The following is a 14,886-nucleotide window of genomic DNA, read 5'->3' on the forward strand; positions in this document are numbered from 1 at the left end:
CTGCTTATTTGTTCACAACTTTAAAAAATAATACCTTCTTAAACTGTTCCTATATATATTCTGTCATAAGGTAACCTTTAGTTCTGGTCTGTCCAGTGACCTGAGCTCTTTCAAGTTTAATTGTATGATAACACTTCACCATGGCCATATTTACTCTGGACCAAATTCTGTGACATTAATTTGTTCTATCACCATGAAATATCCTTCATTCCTGTTCTCCAAAACAACAAATACAACTGTTGCTTATGAAAATACTCATTGATGTAAAGTTTATTGCTGCTTATTTTCACCTCTGATTATTTTTGAAGATGGGTTTTTCATTATTGTACACTCTCCAGGTGCCCTAGCTCCACGCTCTGCCTTTGGCTCCCATAATGTTGTCCAGATGGTCCAGCACAGATCCTCCTTTTAGTTCTTAGTGGTCTTCAGCAGCTTATCAGGGCCGTGGCTGCTCTGCCATTCTCCACCTTCCTTGGTCAAGCCTATGCTTCTGTCTTCTCTACTCCCCGGCTACACGCTGGACCAGCCTCCTGCTTGCTGCCTAGGTCCAGGATTCATTGCAGGGAGCATACGCTAATCTAATTAATTTCTTCTTGTGAGGAAAACTGCAGGGCAATAGACAGCTGCAGGCAGTTCCCAGTAGTACAGTTTGACAAAAAGTAAACAAAATGTTGGGTTTCTGGCTGCAGCAAAATATTGAATTCCATAGCATCTTGGGAAAATGCCAGATTATGCAGCCACGTAATTGTGTAGTCTTAGCGTTCTGCTTTAGATGGATGGGACAGTTCATGTTCAAACTATTATTTCAGATTTTCGGCAGATCCAGATAGATGACACTACATTGGCTTACACTTGGTGCACATTTTAGAGGTTTTCTCTACAACCATAAAGACTGGAAACGATATTTCTTTTTAACGAGAATGCAGTTCTGCAATAAATTGAATGGCTGTGGAATATGCAGGGCCTTGCCCTGAGAAAGATAAAATACTTCAAGCACATAATCTATTAGGTTCCGATCTCCTGTATACCTTGAACATCCAAAACTCTCTTTGAAGCCAATAGGTATCAATGAGGCTGTATAAACTGAAGTTAGTACACATTTTGGGTTTGCAAGGAATGAAGGATCAGATCTTAAATTTATAATCCCAAAACTGGGGATAAAATTATTGAAAATGCCTAAGTCCCATTTACAGAATAGATTTAGGTACTTAGGGTCTTAAATTTCATTAATGGGACGGGTTTTTCTAAGTTAGTTAGGTGCTTTTGAAATTTTTTCCTTGGATCTCAATTTTGTGAAACGTTTCCATGGGTAAGCCCCTTCATTCCATTCATTACTACATTTTATCCTCCTTTTACATTGGTATAGTTCCTTTGAAATGCCATTATAATTGTGTAAAACTAGAGTAATATAATGGTAAATCTGGCCCGCTAGATGATGCTAAAATATGGTGAGTGGAGGTAGTTAGGGGAGTTGTATCTTTTAAGTCTATCCATGTATATAGTTAATAATTTAGGATCTTAGAAGTTTTTTGTATTTAACAATAATTTCTGTTAACCTTTAATTTTAATACATTTTAAATTACATACACTCCTAAAATTTGGTATTTTAAGGAATTATGAAATTTAAGCAATAACCCAAGAGACCAAACAAAAAATAGTTGCCTTGTAGAAAGGGTCTTTAACTAATGATCAAGCTAAATTGTACTGGCAAGATTGGGCTACTGTAAACCATTCTAAGAAGTGGAGTTGTCCACTGAACATAGTACTTGGTGCAGATTTGACTAATAATAAACTTGTACTTCCTAATTATTACTGTTGCTAGTTCAAGAATATGTACTCTTATCAGTGTTTATATATAAACAAAGGATGTGGAGAGCTTTTTGTTCTGTCATTTGAAGTGTTAAGGGACTTTTTTTTTCCCCTTGTAGTACAGGTAAGAATTGGTTTTCACTGATATAAGATTATTTAGAGATATTTTGGGAAAAAAAAAAAAAAAACAAGGACACAGGTAAAGATCAAATTTTGGCTTGATATATGGTGCGATTCCTAAAAAGGGGCAGCATTTAAGTGTGTAGTTTGCAGACTAATACAAATACATTGGGGCAACAATTTCCATGAAAATCCATAGCATCCCAATGAAAAGAGTTTATAATCTGAGATTATGCAACTATTTTTGTGTGTGTGTGTGTAGAGAGATGTTGTAATGGTGAAAAAGTGACAGGAGTGAATTAAGAGACTCTGCTAAAGAAGAGTATTTGATGCCATAAATTCTGGATTATTGCACTAGTGAATAAATCAAACAAGAGGAGACGTTTGAGTTTAAAGACAGTTGTAAAAAACTTAAGTAGAAATAATGGAGGAAAGTGGGGAAAGAATTAGAAAAATTGGAATTTTGTTAAGATATCATTATAGTTGGACTCATATTTCTTAAATTTCTGCCATCACAAGCAGAAAAGCATTCCCAACATTGTGTAAAACATTTCTGAAATAGATTTTCTGTAAAATAAATGGCATTTGTGGGATTCATTGATGGTGCGATATTCCATTTTTACTGGCACTCATTTGAGATGACCAATGTAATTTAGTCATGGCTTCATCTCTTCTGGATAATACAGCCATCCCAAATTGATGCCGATAAGACATTTATACCACACCAGACCACCATTAATTCTTTTTATATATAAAATTTAGTTTCCAGACTTATAATGGAAATTAGTCTATTAAGGGTTTAATGTAAACTAACAAAAGCAAGGAAATTAAGAGAGCTTAAACTTCGTGCTGTTCACCTAAACCAATGTAGCATGCATATGTGTGTGTGTGTGTGTATGTATATAACTTGAATTTCTGACATTGCAAGTACACATGGGAAGGGGTGTGTGTGCGTGGCATGGAGTTTCAGCTTTACATGGAAGCTCTTTACAGGATTTAAATCATGCCCTTAATTTTGAATGTCTGCATTATAATCCAAACAGTTCTAATGAGACTGTGCTTGTTTATGTTTATATGACAGGTTAGTCAATGGACCAGACTTTGTGAGATCAGCATCCCTCAGGCTGTTGAGAGCTTATTGAATGCGTCTCCCGATCAGTGTCAGGCCATTCCACCTGAGGTTTTGCTTCTTGAGAAGAAGCTAGGAGAACCTGTCAGCGTGCACAATGATGACAAAATCCGAAGGCAGAAACTTCAACAGCAAAAGGCAGGTGATAAGACTGCAGCACCTGCCCTCGCTAAAAGAGCAACAAAAAATCTTAGCCCAGAAGAAGGAACAATAGTGGAAATCAAAGACCAAGAAGAACATGCAAGTTTGGAACTGAAAGTAGCTTTCTCAAAATTAGTTGTGCAGGAAATACCTGCTACAACCAACAGGGAGCCCTCTCACATCAGGAAAACAAAAACCTCTGATCTCCCACCTCTGGAGCATGTTTTTGCTGAGGGGCTTTATTTCACTCTGGCAGATGTAGTGCTTTTGCCATGCATCCATCAATTCTTGGTAAGAAAACAGCTTCTGTAGTTAATAAATAGTGTCCATATCTGTTAGAGTCTGAAAAGTTACACAACTACTTGATATAAGACACAGTCAAGCAAAGTATTTACTGTGTAACCCTACACGGCACAAAATAGTTTCCCTTAATTGTTTGTTTGTGTATCACAGGGAATGAAGAGTTTTCGATATCAATACTAAAATGTAAAATATATGAGACAGTTGTTGGTAAGGGGCCAGATGAATCCTATATATTTACTAATAGAGTGTGCTGACATATACTTCTGGTTGACAGGATGTTCAAAAAAGTGTTTCTTTTAATACTTATTTCAAGCACTTTCATTTGCCATTTATTTTTGTGCTGTGTGTCTCTTCACAATTGTCTGGGTCTGCTAAAGCATGTCATGTCTGCCATTTGAAACTCGGTTTCACTTGGTGTCTGGCTCCTTTAAGGGGAGATGGGGCCAGCCACACTTATGCCATAATTAATTAGCTGTTTCCCAGACTGAGAGGGTGGGACTAAGGAGGTTTAGGTGATACTTAATGGACACCAGGCCACATAAGAGGGTTAAGAAAGCTCAACTTGGGAGGAACCACAGAGAGCTGGCAGGCTTCTTTGGAAGGTTCTGGGTGAGGGTCTGCGGTAGACTGAGGGGACTTCAGGGAAGGAGTCTGGGACTCAGGAGTCTATCACAGAGCCTCACAGAGACGCTGAGATGGTGCTAGAAACTCCAGGGAAGAAGTCTGAGAGTTAGGGCTCTATCCTAGAGCCAGAGACTTTAAAGATAACCTGGAAACTGAGCCCGGGACAGGCTAGAAAGGAGCCCAGGTGGGGAGAAAGTACTTTCATTTGTTGGGACTTAATTTGGACTTCCTACCTCAAAAGAGAATTGAGGTCAGAATGACCCAGCTGAAGGACTGAGCCACATGACCTGCCAGGAGAGAGAGAAAATCCTTGGGAGGAGGAAACTGAGGCAGGGAGTTCCTGCAGAGTCATGGGGCCAGAGTTGCTCCATGACACTCAGGTAAAAAGCTGTGACATCCCAGACAGTAGCCTCTTCCATACCTGAAGCTGCGTACTGAGGAGAGGGGGAAGCAACAGGCTGGGGATCAGTTGTGATCCAATCAGAGGGGTGTGGCAGGTGAGAGCACTACATGGAAGATAAAAGGAGTCTAATCTGGGGATCAGGACCTCCATATGCTCAAATAATCTTAATTTTGTCCCTCACGCTGAGGATACCTCCAAATCAGGAGATACTTCTATTTTCAACAAAACACATCTTTATCTCATCCATTACACCAAACAGTTACCATAAATCTAACTAGATTTTATGCTTGTTAATAACTGATTCTACACTGCTGTAACATTTAAACCTAACTTCATCTTTACATTGCTACAGTAAACAATTCCTGTCTTTAAAACCAGACACAATTGACAGAAGGAGACGTGTGGGTATCTTTACTGACAGTAATCAGATTCAGAACAGTCTTATGAGACAATTCCCCAGAAATAGTTAGAATTTCAAAGTATTTTAGTAGGGTTTGTCTTGCCTAGGAAAAGTGGTCAAGTTTAGGTCTGGCTTAACTAAAATGTGCAGTTAAACCTGACCTTAAACTCAATCTTTTTCCTACTATAAATGGAAGGTAATACTTAGTAGTTTTAATCAGCTGGTTGAGTTGTAGCCTAAGCAGTGTGAATATTTACTAAAGTTGAATGCATCCACTTTATGATAATGGAATCTGTATGTTCTCATTAAGTCCAAAGTATAAATGGGGGGAGAATTATAAAATGAATGATTTAACAAGATGAGAAGCCAAAATCAAGATGTCTTAGGCAGCTTTTTAATGGACATTCTTTTAATGAAAGTACATTATAATGTGGGTAAAACAAAAGTAAGTAGGAGTGAGATAGTCATAGCTGTAATTTTCCTGCATGCTAATTCTGGCAACAGCATATTGGTGGGGCAAGGCAAAATTTGATTTTGATACAGTTTTGTTGTTTCTCTTGTTTATATGAATGTTACCCTAAATTGAAACATTTTTCAGCTGAAACATGAATCTTTATGTGATCTTTTCAGGATGTGGGTAGACATGTCTTAAAGAAAACGAATGTCTCTTAGAAAAGTGAGAGGGTTTTTTATGGAGGAAGTGAAAGGAAAGGAATGCAGAGATGACAATGGCATTTTAGTGATATAGCACCTTGTCTTTCCTTTCACACAGCAAAACTTAAGTGTTATTCAAGTATCATCCAATGGCAAACTTCCTCAGAAGTTAGCATTAAAGTTTGACCTCTAGTAGTCTCTAATTTCTTGATTTCCTTGGAGCTAAATTTTCAGATTTTTTTTGTCTTTAAATATTTCCTGTTATAATACCTGATTCATTTTGACTTCTGATGGCCAGATTGTTTGTTCTCCTTTAAAAAAAATTTATACCTAATTTTTCTTTTTTTACTATTCTATCATTATTTCGCACTTCCTGGTACATTTCCTGTGAGGCGGAGGAAATTCCTTTGGCTCTGTTGTGGCGATGCCACTGATTTATTACCTGTCCAAGATTGGTTTTGCAACAAGTACACTACTGTAGCACTTGTTGCTAAGATGTCCATATATAGGATGTCCTGAGACAATCATTTTGAGGGGTTAAAACTAAGAGATTGTCTATGCTGGGATTTCTTTGCATCAGTTTAGCTTTACCATTGAAACCAAGATAAACCATATCTCTGCAAGTCACTTTTACACTAGTGCAGCACATCCACACTATGGGTTTGTATTGGTGCAGCTATGTTGGTGTAATTATCTGGTGCCAAAACAATCCCATGTAGACAAGATGCAAAGAGGCTTCAGGCTTAACAGCCCATTGAGTTGAATGGAAGCAGCTCTATTATAGACAAATCGTGCCAACTCCACTGATTGCAGAGATCCCTCTTTCACTGTACATAGTTGAGTAGGGTGGCATGATGGCACAGGGCAGGAGGGCACAGAAAAACATGGGCAGAGTTAAGGAAGTGGACATCTTTGTGCCCAGTGGGGACACCTTGGATAGTGAGATGTTAGCAGTGTCTTGGGTGCAAGGGGTGAGTGTAGTCCACCACTATTGATCCGTCATATGCCCTCTGTGATTTGGCAGTTGTAGTAGTTGTTCTTCATCAGGAAAATATTAGATAATACGCTGACTCTAGACATAAATTTATTCTCTATTTCTTGCACAAAAGGTCTTATATCGTCATTTATTTTTACTCTTTGAGTAATTCTAGCACAGCACTTACCCTGTATTTCATTTTCAGGGAATGCACTCGAATGACAGAGGTGAGAAAACGAGAGAATTGTAGCAGCCCCACACATATAAAATGCACTTGAAAGAACATAGAAATGATATCTGTTTCATTGGTGATGTTCAGTATTTATACTTCAGGAAAGTTTGATATCTGAACTGTCAATGAATGCCTGTCAGAGTTTGTTGCCAAAAGGAGAGCTGTGTGAGTTTAGGCTTTGTATTTTGCTAATTTTTCTGCTGGTGGTTGAAAACAAAAGCAGTTCTGGGAGAACATACTGTCAAACAGGTTCATAGAAGTAATCTCCAAAATCAAGAAAAACACTTACTCACATTGGTATGTGCAGTAAAACCCACTATATAGCTTTTCTTGGTAAAAACATAATCTCCAGATGACTGTGTGCATTGTCACAAGAATTTTCCACCCAAGAGTAGCAGTAACGTTGTTCCTTTGAGTATCGGGGTAGCCGTGTTAGTCTGTATCTACAAAAACAACAAGGAGTCTGGTGGCACCTTAAAGACTAACAGATTTATTTGGGCATAAGCTTTCGTGAGTAAAAACCTCACGAAGAAGTGAGGTTTTTACTCACGAAAGCTTATGCCCAAATAAATCTGTTAGTCTTTAAGGTGCCACCAGACTCCTTGTTGTTGTTGTTCCTTTGAGTTGTGAAGAAGTTATTTTACAGTAGACTCCAGATTAGAAATACGTCAGTGTTTTTTTGTTTTTGTTTTGCAACCATAGTTAATTGAGGATTATCAATTACCTTTATAAGGATTGTTTCAACCAATAAAAGCTACAAAGCAAAATGTTTTCTTAATATTTTAACAACGATCAGACCTTCCAGCCTCATTCATTTTTCTAAATAAGCCTAGCATAATTTTTTATGATTGTTTGACTTATTGATGCCATGCCTGGGAAGGATTCTGGATCAGATGCTCTGTGGATTTCAGTAATCCAGTAAAACCTGTCTGAAGAATTACAGTATGTATTGCTAGAAGTTATATGTTTATTTGCTGTTTCTGTATGGCCTTGGAGCCTTAACCTTGTGCAGCTTGAGAGTCCTGTGTGAACAGTTGCATTTAATTAGAGGTGTGGCCAGAATTCTTGGCAAAAATAACAAAACAAAACAAAAAACCACCTCAAACAAACAACCCTAACATAGATATAGTACACCTGCCATAGCAAAACCACCGTTCTCTGAGATGGGCATCTTGCTGCTGCTCCATTTTATATATTGTGCATTTATGTTGCCTTTTTTTAAGATCATGATCTAAAACTGTGTTTTCAGGTGCTTTTGATTTAAATAAAAAACTAACTCTGGGGTGGAACATGGTGAGGCTACTTCACTTACAGATGTTTATGCTGTGTCTCCTACTGCTCTATCACCCATATTTGATAACTTATAACACAGTTTTGCCCAGCCCTCTATTGTATTGAATCCAGTTGTTACACTATTGTGGACAGAAACAGCAAAGTTGAACATCCATCTTAAAATGCATCTGACCACTTACACTAACAGGGTGACCCAGACCACATTTAGACTATACCTTTTTCAGTCATTGATTTTGTAGTTGCTAGTTCTTTACACTTCATCATTATTTTTACCTTTAAATAAAGAGCTTCAGTGGGTACATGTTTAAAAAGTACAACATGGCAAATATTAACAAGTCATAACTAATTACCAATATAAACATAATGAGGCCAAAGACTTGTTTTTAATATACTTGTTCCATTTATACTGTTTTCTCAAGTTTAGCCTTATTTAGCAGTTATTCTTTCTATTAATTGTAGCTGTTAAATTTAATAAAAGAAGAATAAAAGTAAACCTCTACCCCGATATAACGCGACCCGATGTAATACGAATTTGGATATAATGCAGTAAAGCAGTGCTCCAGGGCGGGGCTGCGCACTCCGGTGGATCAAAGCAAGTTCGATTATAATGCGGTTTCACCTATAACACGGTAAAAATTTTTGGCTCCCGAGGACAGCGTTATATCGGGGTAGAGGTGTATTGTTTTTGATCTGGGAGAGAAACACACATAATTCAACTCTTATTGTCAAGTAGAAAAGCACATGTTGGAATGGTTTTCTAAAGACAATTTCCTCAGTGAAGTAAATCTTTTCCTACACATGTTCTAAATACGTGGACATATTTTAATATTTAATTAAATATCTTGATACTTTTTAGTCTTGTCTTTGCACTCTAGTTATTACTAATTACTTATGATTAATTTGTAAGAACAGTACAAAAAACACAGGTAAACTGTATGTTTTTTTTGAGCATTTGGTAAGTGTCCTTTACCAATTCCTGCATCCAAAACACACACATACGCTCTATTTCTTGCATGTTATTTCTTTTCTGCTTTTGTTTACAATTATAATTTACGGTCTTCTGTTTTGTAGCATAATCATTTCCATGGCAACAATGCATAGTATCTCACAGGCCAATGACCTCCTAATTTGGCTAATCTAATTTACAAGAAGGGCTAGAATAGTAAGACATCTTGTAGAGAGAAAGACTTGGAAAAATAGATTCATTTAAATATATAAAAACACTGTCAGAGAGGCATTTCCATTGTTACATTTCCATTTTTTTTCAACATCTGCCAAGTTGTTGATCTAACTCAAATAGCTTGAGAAAAGTTTGTCTACCATTCAACTTCATTTTCTTTAGAACTATTAAATGATTGTACCCTAAAGTTTTATAGAATGAAAGTCATAGCTCAAGGTTTTGTTTTTCTGAACTTTTTTAAAAAAATTTAAATATTTTCTGAAGGAAAGCTATTTTACATCTCACTGCTTTTTAAAAAAACAAAAAAAGCCCAAACACTCTGACATCTCTGTAGATAATGTTGTTTTGGTTAAGCTTATTTTTTTTTTAAATATTCTTTATCTTCTCTGCTATAGTCTCCTTTTTCTCATTGCTGCAGCTGCAAGAAGACAAAGTTTGGCAGTAATAGAGCAGACTGGTGGCAGATCCAGAGGAGAAGAGGGTAGAATTGGAGGTGCTGCAGTGGTGGAGTAGAGTAGCAGGTTCTAGGGCTCTGCGGGATCAAGGGGGAGCAGTTATGGCTGCTCAGTGAATCATTACTTTTTCCTGGTGGCTGATATTTTGTTCTCTAGAACTTCAATTTTTATGGAGGGGGAAAAAAAAAATCTAGTCCCTGTGTCTGCTCAGGGAAGTAGCAGAAAACAATGAGATGTGGAAGGAAGAAAACTGAGGGGTAAATAAAGACTAGGAGAAAGTAGAAAGGGGGCACAATGTGTCAGTGTGGAGAGAACCAAGGATGGTAGGAGGCAAGAGAAGGATGCGTGACACCAACAAACTGATATAATTGATCTCTCTGCAAAATGGCCAAAATCTCGAAGATTATTGCTTGTAGAAAGCATAGATGTTCTGAAATTCACTTTCTGTCTTAATGATGTAGGAATTAATATTAGGGTTGTCAAGTGATTAAAAAAAGTAATCGTACGATTAAAAAATGTAATTGCGCGATATTAAACAATACAATACCATTTATTTATTTTTTTTGATGTTTTTTACATTTTCAAATATATTTGTTTCAATTATAACAATACAATGTACAGTGATCACTTTATATTTATTTATTACAAATATTTGCACTGTAAAAAACAAAAGAAATAGTATTTTTCAGTTCACTAATACAAATACTGTAGTGCAGTCTCTTTATCATGAAAGTTGAACTTACAAATGTAGAATTATGTACAAAAAAATAACTGCATTCAAAAATAAAACCATGTAAAACTTTAGAGACCACAAGTCCACTCAGTCCTATTTCTTGTTCAGCCAATTGCTCAAACAAGTTTGTTTACATTTGCACCAGATAATGCTGCCCACTTTTTGTTCACAATGTCACCTGAAAGTGAGAACAGGTGTTCTCACAGCACTGTAGTAACCGGAGTCGCAAGATGTTTACATGCCAGATGTGCTAAAGATTCCTATGTTCCTCCGTTCTGGAGGACATGCATCCATGCTGATGACTAGTTCTGCTCCATAACCATCCAAAGCAATGATTTTCTTTTTTGGTGGTTCGGGTTCTGTAGTTTCCATATATGAGTGTTGCTCTTTTAAGACTTCTGAAAACATGCTTCACACCTCATTCTTCTAAGATTTTGGAAGGCACTTCAGATTCTTAAACCTTGGGTCGAGTGCTATAGCTATCTTTAGAAATCTCATGTTGGTACCTTTGTTGCGTTTTGTCAAATCTGTAGCGAAAGTGTTCTTAAAATGAACATGTGCTGAGTCATCATCCTAGACTACTATAACATGAAATATATGGCAGAATGTGGGTAAAATAGAGCTGCAGACATACCATTTTCCCCTCAGGAGTTCAGTCACAAATTTAATTAACGCATTATTTTTTAATGAGCGTCATCAGCATGGAAGGATGTCCTCTGGAATGGTGGCTGAAGCATAAAGGGGCATACAAATGTTTAGCATAACTGGCATGTAAATACCTTGCAATGCCGGCTACAAAAGTCCCTTGTGAACGCCTGTTCTCACTTTATACTGACATAAATAAAAAGTGGGCAGCATTATCTCCTGTTAATGTAAACAAACTTGTTTGTCTTAGTGATTGGCTGAATGAGAAGTAGGACTGAGTGGACTTGTAGACTCTAAAGTTTTGCATTGTTCTGTTTTAGAGTGCAGTTATGTAACCAAAAAAAAAAAATCTACATCTGTAAGTTGCACTTTCATGATAGAGATTGCACTACAGTACTTGTATGAGGTGAATTGAAAAGTACTGTTTCTTTTGTTTATCATTTTTACACTGCAATTATTTGTAATAAAAATAATATAAAGTGATCAGTGTACACTTTGTATTCTGTGTTGTAATTTAAATCAATGTTTGAAAATGTAGAAAAACATCCAAAAATATTAAAATTTCAATTGATATTCTATTGTTTAACAATGCGATTAAAACTGCGATTAATTTTTTTGAGTTAATCGCATGAGTTAACTGCAATTAATGAACAGTCTTACATAATATTACTTATTTGCATTTCGGTCCTACCAACTGACCTTTGCAAAATCCTATATCCATTGCTGCCCCATCATTTTAAAATCAATTTAAAATGAACAGATTGTTTCAATACAGATTATTTGATGATGGTGCAAAATAAAAATTACAGACTAGTAATTTAAAAATCCAGATACAGCCAGTTCCAAATACGACAAGGTCTTTTGTCTGATTTTGGCATTAAACCCTTCCTTGTTATTTACACTCATAGTAAATTCTCCCAAGAGTTTATTCACTGTGACCTTATCCTATGTAATCCATCCTATGCATTTAATTCCCATTGGCACTATCTGAATCATATGTGTAAGGAGTAGGCTGACCAGATAGCAACTGTGAAAAAACAGGACGGGGTGGGGTGTAATAGGCGCCTATATAAGAAAAAGTCCCCATAAACGGGACTGTCCCTATAAAAACAGGACATCTGGTCACCCTAGTAAGGAGAGATGTAAGCTAATTGGTTCTCATTTTAGGCCATCTATAACCACTGAAAACTAAGACTGAAATAAATTGCCCTATTTCAATTTAAATACTTGCACACCACATCTCCAAGTCAGCAGGAGAGAATGCAAGATTTCCTTTCTACCACACTTAGAAATGGCTCTGTCAAGTAAGCCTTCAGAGTTGAAATATTGTCTGTAAAATGGCTAGCACACTTTGAGTGCTATATAAATAACAAAATACAACTATATCTATTTTAACTATGTATCTTAGGTATTTTGAAGCCCATTTTCCTTTCAAAATCAGTTAAAATATGAACCAGAATTAATTATGGTGAACCATACTCAACTTTGTTTCCTCCAGCTTTCTTCTGCTTTTTGGAATAACCAAGTGACTACTTGGTCCAAACAGGTATCATAAGGATTTTGGTTGACCATTCATACTTTACTTTTCACTATTTAATCCTGGATTCTTCTTCTGCACCCTTTTAAAGCAGAAACATCATTACAAACCAAAGTTATAACTGTTATAGTAGGAAGACTCCCAGGGGCCAGATTCATAATTATGATCCAGTATTTGGGCAACACAAAGGTGTTACAGAATCTGTCTGCAAATATTCCAGATTTTGGGGGAAGGGAGGCTTCCAGGTGGTGTGAAGTCGGCTTCTGCCCCATCCATCTGTCCACCAGCATCCATAACATGTTAGGGGAAAGGGAGAAGCAGAGCTTTGCTCTATAGTACAGCTCTTTTCTTCTGTGGATTGAATGCAAAAAATTGCAGTACTAAGTAAGGTTTTTGCTTTATTGTCTAGGTTTTCATCAAGAAACACAACAAAAAGCTATTAGATTTGCCTCTGATATCCAGTTGGTACAACAGAGTTCAGGAAGTGCCTGGAGTAAAGAGTGCTGCTGCCAAGTGCAATATGCTGTTTCTCCAATTTCCAGATTTGCTGTCTTTCCCAGATGAGCAGCTGAGAGACTTCTATACAATTCCTGATGACTTAGAGGAAGAACATGAAGATTATCAGTTTATAGGCGGTCCAAGGCCAACCATGACAAAGTTAATGGTAATTCAGCATTTTCATTTATTATTTTCAATAATAATAATAATCATTATTATAGTTCTGCCTGAATTTAGGATAGTACAGATCTCTAAATAGTAACTGATTAGAAGTGCTTGGAAAACACCATTGGAAGCCTTCATCAGCTCATTAAGGGCTACCAGTATATTCTGACTTCTCTCGGAGAACTATTAAGCTATATTTTTTTATTTATATATTGTGGCAAAGTACCTTCTCCTCCTCAGCAGGCTCAGTCCTTTTTAGCCTTGGAGACCCAGGCTTGGGCAAAGCAAATCCTTGTAGGTAGCACAGGGTCTGGCTATTCCTTCCCTCAGTCAGTCCCTTGTGCTTGTTTATCTTCCCTTCTGGGGACAGAGTGCGGCCCTCCTTGCAGGAAGGGTTCAGAGCCTTGCTGCTCCTAACTTATTGGCAGCTTCCCTGGTTTTTTTTCTCTCTCTCTCCGCCCCCCCCCCCCCTTTCCATGCCAGGGAGGGTTTAAAAAGGTCCCAAGCAGTTGGAGCCAGCTGAATCTAATTAGTTCCCTAGTAACCCCTTGCCCAGCTGAACCTTATTTCCCCATGGTTCTCTCTCTTCAGTGGCTTGGGGGAGGCCTTTTTAACCCCCTGGGACTGATTACTACACCCCCCCCCCCCGTAGCTGTTTGTCCTGGGTTTGCCACAATATATTTTTGTTATTTAACTTCTGAATAAAAAATGATAAAGTTTATGACCGGAGGAAACTAGATGTTAAAATTATTAAAGTACACGTTGGTATTGGCATATATATGTATTATGAAACAAAAAAAAAACTAGGCTGTTATAGAACCAAAAATAAAGTGCTGCTTTGGTATTTCGTTTTAATATTCTACGATTTTTTCAGTTGTTTGTTCAGAGCTATCAGTACCTGGAGACCCAAAGAAAATGTAAAAATCTCCATTCATTTCTGCATAAAAGATACAGGAAGATGAAAGCCAAAGAAAATATAACTGTATGGAATGGAATGGCAGTAGTCCAACCATGTAGCTAAGGGATCTTAGAGCCTGATCCTGCGCCATTAAAGTCGATGGGAACTTTGCTACTGACTTCAGTGGGCATAGGCTTAAACCATAAGGCCTGTTTGAATCTGTCTTTGAGAGATCAGTTTTTTTCTTACCCACAGGAAAGCGGTATTGAAGCAAAGTTTTCTCCTCATCCCTGCCCTAGGTGGACCCTAGATTGGAACAGTCTACCAGCAGCAGTCAGTCCTGGAGAAGGTAGGGTCTTTCTTTTTGTATTTTCTTCAAGCTATTTGTATAAAAACATATCTCTTCTAATAAAACTACATAATGATTTTGGTAGGAACAATGGAAGTGTACAGTACTTTCCTTGAATGTATGTTGTTTTTTTTCCTTCATGTCCAATGTTACATTTTCCACTGCAACTTCGTGATGGCATACTAATCAGTCTTGTGAGTATTGTTATGAATTATACACTCCCCCTGAAGCATCAGCAGATTCTAGTCACTTGCAAAAAAAATCTTACATTAACTAGACTTGGAAACTTTACACGATTTTTGTCTTGTGTAGGTTTACGATTTCCTCTTCCACTCCTCCAGC

General features: G+C 37.2%; 1 protein-coding gene across 4 annotated transcripts in view; it reads left to right on the forward strand.

Annotated features, from left to right (window-relative positions):
- The window catches only part of GSTCD (glutathione S-transferase C-terminal domain containing), a 142,323-nt gene that overhangs the window by 18,380 nt on the left and 109,057 nt on the right, over positions 1-14,886 (forward strand). For all 4 annotated transcript variants that reach the window (XM_034770903.1, XM_034770905.1, XM_034770901.1 and 1 more), the window contains exons 3-5: positions 3,011-3,490; positions 13,044-13,298; positions 14,451-14,544. In XM_034770903.1, coding sequence (XP_034626794.1) covers positions 3,011-3,490; positions 13,044-13,298; positions 14,451-14,544 — 829 coding nt within the window. The remainder of the gene's footprint in view (positions 1-3,010; positions 3,491-13,043; positions 13,299-14,450; positions 14,545-14,886) is intronic.

Source organism: Trachemys scripta, chromosome 5, assembly GCF_013100865.1.
Source record: "Trachemys scripta elegans isolate TJP31775 chromosome 5, CAS_Tse_1.0, whole genome shotgun sequence".
Taxonomy (NCBI): Eukaryota; Metazoa; Chordata; order Testudines; family Emydidae; genus Trachemys; species Trachemys scripta.